Here is an 8,136-nt window from a genome sequence, read left to right as displayed (position 1 = left end):
GTACATGGCTCGCACAGCTCTCACTAACCATTCTTCTATCCCAAGTTTCCTCATTGACCACCAGATAAGGGATCGGGGGACCCTGTCAAAGGCTTTCTCCATGTCAACGAAAGCCAGGTACAGAGGTTTATCCTTAGCTAGGTATTTCTCCTGCAACTGTCTCACTAGAAATAAGGCATCAGTAGTGCTTTTACCTGGCACGAACCCAAACTGCATCTCATCTAAATTGATTCGCTCCCTAATTAGTTGGGCTATGACCCTCTCTGTAACTTTCATAACCTGATCTAACAGCTTGATGCCTCTGTAATTATTTGTATCTAAAGCGTCCCCTTTACCTTTGTAGCAGTTGACTATGATGCTGCTACACCAGTCATTGGGTATATAGAATATAATTGAAATTAGATTATTTATTGCTAATTTTTCTTCTGGTAGATGATATCATCTATTACTTCTCGATAACCATTAGCACACAGGCGTCATTCACAAACAACCTGGACATTTTACGTTGAATTTGCAGCATATCTATGTACAGAATAGCAAAACTTCTTTCAGGGGAGACAGAATAACTTAATCGTTTTCAAAAGCACCACGACATAATCACTATATTTATACTTTCAAATAACAGTATTTTCTTCGGTATCTGATTTCATCCAACAGCTTCTTAGCAAACACGAGAACAAATTTTAAAGTTATATTTAAAATGACTTCTTTGCTAGTTTAGTCTGAGTAAAGTTATCTACCTTGAAATAATCCTCAACAGAGAAACTCTATCTCTTCAATAATCCCAATAAAATACATATGAACAATATCTCTTTGATAGTAAAAATAATTCTGGGCACAATCTTCAGAGTAGACAAAATAAGTGCTTCAGTAGTTAAGAGAAGTGGTGCCTACTAACTTGTGATATTTCGACGACCTCTGATGCAGGAACATGTGTCAACAGAGAAGATGGTTCCGAGAGGACACGGCATCCGGTAATTGTAGCCGTGAACGTCTTGTATGTAGAAGCGTATGTCATCTAAAACTGCTTTTTTGGTACAAAGTGGGACTGAAAATTAAAAAAAAATATATTATATATTATTCATTTCACATGTTTCGTTGTGTACTGTTGCATTTTATAAATGTACGTGCTTTAATATGAGTTTAATATATGCAAATATGTTTGTATGCGAAGAGAGACCGTTTGCTAGGATGGAAGAGTCATTGGGAAGTTCGCTTCAGAATCATGAAATCCTGGATTCGAATCTTCTCGAACCACTGCGTAGCATCTTGAGCAAATGGAATTTTTTCTGCTTGACCCTGCAGTCTTGAGTCGATCCAAGTAGCTTGTGAATGACATTGAGGAGACTGAAGCTGCGTGGAAGCAAGTCAGAAAGGTTGTACTTGTAAATAGGTATGATAGTTGTAATAGAGACTTTAGTCTCTCTCTATCACCTTTCAACAGTATTATATATGAAGAGACATTAGAACAATTAACAACATAATAAAAAGGTTTTATTTATGATGATGCTTGGTTTCACAATTCATGTCATTCAGCTTAGCAGCCGCTGATTAAGTTGTAGTTGGTATTGGAAGGTTATGGTCTTCCTTGATGCCTGCCAGAGAACAGTGTAAAAGTGCTTCGTGGAGGAGTGAGGTGTTGTCACGTAGAAGGTCTGAGGCTCAACTCGCTGAGAAAGTGAAACTCACTGTTTAAGTACGAGTTTTACTACGCATGCGCAACTCGAGGGGCTTCCGGTGGTGAAGTCCCCTGCGCATGCGCAGAATAGTACTTCCTCAATGGCCGCTATAATTTCGCGCCACTACATACTTATAATTCAAAGTGTAGCCTAGTCACATACTATGTCATGTTGATTCAACCAGAGAACTGTTTGAACGGTACAGGTATTTGTGAATCACTTAGTCAATTACATTTTAATAAACGAGTAGTTAGTTCATTTGGTGGAACAATTAAATGCTCCTGGTTAAAACTGAGGAAGGATCCAATCAAGACATTGAATCTGGTAACTGCAGGATACGCAAAACTCTCCGCTCACTTTTTTTGAAATCAACAACGTCATCTTTTTGAGAGATAGACAATCAAAAAGTATATTTGTAATGTTTCTTCTCAAAATAATGCCTCAGAAATTGGTGTAAATTTCAACAGTTTGTCTTTCAATTTTATTCAGTTACAGATTCTGTCACTCTTGGAACAGGGTAGATGAATATTAAAACAGTCTTTACTCGATATAAATCAGCACTAATAATAGTATACGAAGAAAATCATTTTTACAAAGTTCTTGCCGGGAACTTCCGATCTAAGAGATGAGATAAATATTTCAGATGTCAAGAGATTGCGCCCTCGCAGTGTATGTTGACGGAGCTTTTTCTAGCCTATATTCTATTAAGTAAAACAACAGAATTTATAGAAATTAGTTGATACATGAGTCGGCAAACAGTAATTACAAATAGTTTAAAAAGTGGAATAAATTTTATATCATGATCAAGAAGAACACTCTAACATTTGAGATAGCATCATTTGACAGAGAAACCAAACAACTCATCTCTCTCCGATACCGAAATATAAGAATTTTCTTATTCATCTTACAGAATAGCTAATATTTTATCATGTGAAGGCGATGAGCTAGCAGAATCGTAACTGCGCCGGACAAAAGGCATGGTGGCATTTCGTCCGTCTTTATGCTCTGAGTTCAAATTCTGCCGAGGTTGACTTTTCCTTTCATCCTTCCAGGGTCGATAAAATAAGTTCCAGTGGAGGATTGGGGTCGATGTAATCGACTTATACACGCCTCCGAAATTGCTGTCCTTGTGCCAAAATTTCAAACCAATATTTTAATACGTGATACTTATTTATAGATAGGTGAGATAGCTGGGTAAGGTTATCTGAAAGTTATTTCTTGTTATCATTTAGTTAGACACGCCCACGACCCTTTATTTTCTTCAGAATGCTTGAGGCTGGTGGAAGGCAGGGAGGAAGTTATCTTCAAAGCAGAGACTTGGTCCAAACCTATACAACAGAATGAACTCTACTAAAAGTAATTAGTCGAAAAAAAAAAAAAGAGGGCATTGCGCAACATTAAGGTTCAGAGACTCATCTCTTCCTCTTTTCTCACCAAGACATCGGACAGTCTAGTCTCTCTCTCACATCACACGCCAGTTAGCAGTCAGGAGCACAGGAGAAGACAATGGCTTCTACGCATCAAACCATTTTCATTTATCATTCAGCTTGTATATATACGTGTGGCCACATTAAAGGTATTTAAAGTTACCGCCTTGTTCCATGTATTTCTTTATACCGTGTTCCTATCAAATAATATTACAGCCTTCTGAGTAGAGTCACATTAGATGGCTCCACAACATATCCATCTATATATACATTGGAGAGGGCATTCTCGTTGGCTGTTGCCGAGACGATATTTTTTCTCCCCTTAAAGTATCTTTTTATCTTTTACTTCTTTCGGTTATTGGACTGCCGAAATGTCCCTATCGTTCTTGTTAGCTGTCGACAGGACGATTTTTCATAACCTTCTGATATATGTTGTGTTTTTAAACACAGCACAATTGCCTTTCAACAGTGTGTATAGCGAGACTTGAACCCGAGTCACCACATTACGGATTTCAAACCACAACCTCGCCCGACTCATTTACGTGTGAAGGCGAGTTATCAGTCAATCATCAACCGGTTTTCATCCTTCTAGATTGTTCTCGGTAATAAGTTTATAATTCAAACTCCAGTATCTGCGAAGCTGCGGTCTCCCTTCTCTCTCTGTGCTTCTAACGACTGCATTCTCACCTTGATATGTGTTACATGATGGCAGATACGAAGCGAGGTGTATATACATTCCTGTGTATGTATAACCCAGCCTCAGTACTCAGTATTTGTATTTAGCTAACCGTACATGTTGCAATATGTTTCTTACATCATGTCGACTCTATGTGAAGATTTTTGTAATTCAGGACCAACTTCAGTATGACTTGTGCGGCGTAAATAAAATCTCATTTAATGTCGGAACGGTGTTTTTGTTTCAATTACACGCAGCCTCACAAGCATAACCAACCAACAACACGCAGAGTTACATGTTTATATACATTAAATATACTACAAAGATAGTTATAAAAACTTACTTAGCGGTGGACTGTCTGACACAAGAGTAATTTTGCTGTGACAGTTGGAACGACACAGTTCATCTTCCACACATTCCTGTGAAATTTCATCAAATCTGTAACGATCTTCGCAACAAGTACGTTGACTTTCCCGTGTCCCGTTTTTACATTTATAGTAGGCAGCACAGGAAAAAACCTCACGATAAGCAATCCTTCCAGGTTGTTTGCAAGGATCTGAAATAAATTATCGAAATTCATTAGGTTTCAAGAAAAGAAATGTCTGAATTCAGGTCGATGAAATATTTTCTGTTATTTAATTTTATTTGAGTTTGTTTATTAGACTATGGAATTTCAACATGAATTCGAATTCAAATTTGATATTTCATTATAAGAGCATCTCAATCTTAATTTCTGAGAACACATCACAATTTTCAATATAGGCGCAGGAGTGGCTGTGTGGTAAGTAGCTTGCTTACCAACCACATGGTTCCGGGTTCACTCCCACTACGAGGCACCTTGGGCAAGTGTCTTCTACTATATAGCCTCGGGCCGACCAAAGCCTTGTGAGTGGATTTGGTAGACAGAAACTGAAAGAAGCCCGTCGTATATATGTATATGTATATATATTTTTGTGTGTTTGTCTCCCCCCCCACCAACATCGCTTGACAACCGATGGTGGTGTGTTTATGTCCCCGTAACTTAGCGGTTCGGCAAAAGAGACCGATAGAGTAAGTACTAAGCTTACAAAGAATAAGTCATGGGGTCGATATGCTCGACTAAAGGCGGTGCTCCAGCATGGCCGCAGTCAAATGACTGAAACAAGTAAAAGAGTAAAAGAGAATATTGGTGTTCTGAAGAGAGTAATTTAGAAAATGCATATATATGCACAAGCATGACTGCATGGTAAGTAACTGCGTGGCACTTTAGGCAAGTGTCTTCTACTATAGACTTGGGCCGACCAAAGCCTTGTGAGGGGATTTGGTAGACGGAAACTGAAAGAAGCCCGTCGTGTATATATATATATATATATATATATATATATATATATATATATATATATATATACTGTGTGTATGTTTGTGTGTGTGTGTATGTTTGTGTGTGTGTGTTTGTCCCCTCTAACATTGCTTGGCAACCGATGCTGGTGTGTTTACGTCCCCGTAACTTAGCGGTCGATAGAATAAGTACTAGGCTTACAAAGAATAAGTCCTAGAGTCGATCTGCTCGACTAAAGGCGGTGCTCCAGCATGGCAACAGTCGAATGACTGAAACAAATAAAAGAATATATTACACAAACTCAAAGTTTGTCTGTTTTCCTGTCATTTGATTAAGATGATAAAGATTACAAATAAAATAGCCATTTCTCCCTTTAAGTAAAAATAAGAAAAGTTGAAAATATCGACACTACAAAGAGGCGTCGTCTGTCCGTCTTTTCTTCCTGCTTTCTTTTTTCTTCCCTTAATCCTTTACACAACTTTCGGAGTGCTGTGGACTTGAAAGGTAGAAATTCTTCCTATATTTTTATGAGATATTTTTGAATCACGGGTACTTGATTTTTTTCTTAAAGGGAAAATCACTATTTTATTTAAAATAAAATAATCTTTATCATCTTAATCAAAAGGCAGAAAAAGAGACAGAGAGACCATCTCTTCGTAGACGAAGATCAGTTGCAATGGGAGGAGTTGAATCTCATAAGAATGGAAAAGCAAACAACAACGAATGGGTTTGTACCTTATAATGAAACTCTTTTAAGAGCATTCAAATACCACAGCAACGTAGAAACCGTTGCCTCAGTGAGGTCAATTATGTACGTCATCAAGTACACGCTATAAGGAAATGACCAAGCTGCTGTTCAAATAAACAATGATATATATATATATATATATATATAGACAGACGAAATACCGCTAAGTGTATATATATATATATATATATATATATATATAATGGAACAAAAACGCAAAAGAGGACAATAAAACATGTGGACAGATAGACGATACAAGGCGGACAGGAAAAACAACAATTAGAGGGACAGGAAAGGACGGGTCATTCGTGACGCTCTTTTGTCAGTCAAGTCACCTGATGTCCTTATAGTTTCAGGAAGTTACACTTGAGTCTGTTCGATCTGGATGCCCCCCCCCCACCAAAAGTCCATCTCCTTTGTACCTGCCTTAAGGCTTTCACTTTATACACGCCTCCTCAATTTGATTCGTCCTCAGTCGAAAGACACCCGTTGTTATATTCTTGTTGTTTGTATTTGTAACTGTGTAACATGTTCTCCGTTTTTGTCTTTGCTGTCATAAACATTCGCTTGCTTTCTTACAAAAAATCTAATGCTCTTAGCTTAAACTTTTTGGCGGGCAACCAGATCGAACAGTCTCAAGTGTAACTGCCCGAAACTGTAACGACATCTGGTAACTTGACTGACGAAAGAACGCCACGAATGACACGTCCATTCCTGTCCCTCTAATTGTATCGTCTATCTGTCCGGATGCTTTATTGTCCTCTATTGCGTTTTTGTTCCATTTATATATAAAACCCTTGACGGTGGCGCCCCAGCATGGCCGCAGTCAAATGACTGAAAAAGTTAAAAAAAGCAAATATTACTGCACCACACACACACCGTCATTTACTCATGCTTGTATACTTTTTTTTTCTCACTACTACTTTCCCCAAACGGATTAAAAAAAGAAAGAAAGGGAGGGGTGGTGTGCTAACGCAAAAGAAACAGTAGAGTCTAGGGAAGATTAAGATCTTTCCAATGACATATAGTTAGCATTATCAATGAACTAAAATATATCCTAATCTAGATTGTGAGATTAAACGAGCTAGAGATATCTACTCTGTCACAACATCTAGATCTACTATGGTCGAAAGAGAGAGAAAAAAAAAAAGAGAACTAAAGCAGAGTTATTATCAAACATCTATTTTTGCATCAAATAGGACATAACTGCTCATGCGGACACATTCTTTAATTCCACCGAACTAATGACTTCTATAAAGATCCAGTGACATCATACGTTAACAAAATAAAGAATCAGTAAAACATTGGAGGCGATTTGATGAAGGAATTATGATATAACACTTTCCATACTGAGAAACGTGTTGCATGTACCATTTTCATTTCAAGATATTTTCTAATTTGCCAATAATGGACGTCAAGTTTTTTGCACGCTGTTATAAAACTGATTCGTTCTTACTATTACGCAACTCCAGGTCTGTCGTCGTTGGCCAAATCTATAGCATGTAGAATGCCGTTTTTACGGCATAGACACACTGGGCAGTAGCTACGGGGCCAACATCTAATCTATATATACCACGGCTTGCTGTCAGTAAATAAATACTATAGGGCCCAGTGCACTGAAGTGAAAAAAACGGCACTGCATTTAGGTAGTCGGCCGAATGACGAGGCGATCCACAGATTTGTAATAATTCGACCGTGCGAACCAAAGGAGATGGCGACGTAGACGGAAAAAGGCTCCTTTTTACCATGTCGCATGGTCGAACACAAAATAAGATATATAAGATAGAAGGCTCGTCGTGAGAGATACGAGCCATAGTGCCAGTAAAAGAACTTAGGACAGACAACCGATATATATATATAGAGAGAGTAAGTTTATTAACATAGTGGAACTGTTTGTGTCTGTGTGCGTGCATGCGACATACATAAATAACACCGTAGATAAGTCAGGCCTTCGTGTACAAGAGAATGTATACAACAATGTGAAGTAACGGACAGTCGTATAAGCAATAGTGTGTGTACAATATGTGAGAGTACAAGTGTGCGTGTGAATGAGAGGCACACAAAACATAGAAAGAGTGTCTGTAACATAGACTACAAGTCTCAAACACTGAGATAGAGAAATATCAGTTCGTATTAGAGTTACACAAGGAGATAGAATGTTCATACGCAGGAAGTTGTGGCCAAGTAGCAGAGCTGTGGTATCACACTATGTGTGTTGAGCGTCGAATGCTGTGACCGTTTACCTGATACGGAATATTCTCGCTGGTTAGTTCTAACTTGCTCGTGGT

General features: G+C 38.2%; 1 protein-coding gene across 1 annotated transcript in view; it reads right to left on the bottom strand.

Annotated features, from left to right (window-relative positions):
- LOC106881668 (protein PIF) overlaps window positions 1-8,136 on the bottom strand; it is a 49,564-nt gene that overhangs the window by 9,448 nt on the left and 31,980 nt on the right. The window contains exons 4-5 of the mRNA XM_014932134.2: window positions 4,126-4,338; window positions 899-1,048 (exon numbers count right to left, since the gene is read on the bottom strand). Coding sequence (XP_014787620.1) covers window positions 899-1,048; window positions 4,126-4,338 — 363 coding nt within the window. The remainder of the gene's footprint in view (window positions 1-898; window positions 1,049-4,125; window positions 4,339-8,136) is intronic.

The sequence above is a fragment of the Octopus bimaculoides genome, chromosome 14, assembly GCF_001194135.2.
Source record: "Octopus bimaculoides isolate UCB-OBI-ISO-001 chromosome 14, ASM119413v2, whole genome shotgun sequence".
NCBI classification, from domain to species: Eukaryota; Metazoa; Mollusca; class Cephalopoda; order Octopoda; family Octopodidae; genus Octopus; species Octopus bimaculoides.
Note: the sequence above shows the minus strand (reverse complement) of the source record. Positions and strands in the feature narration are given on the sequence as shown.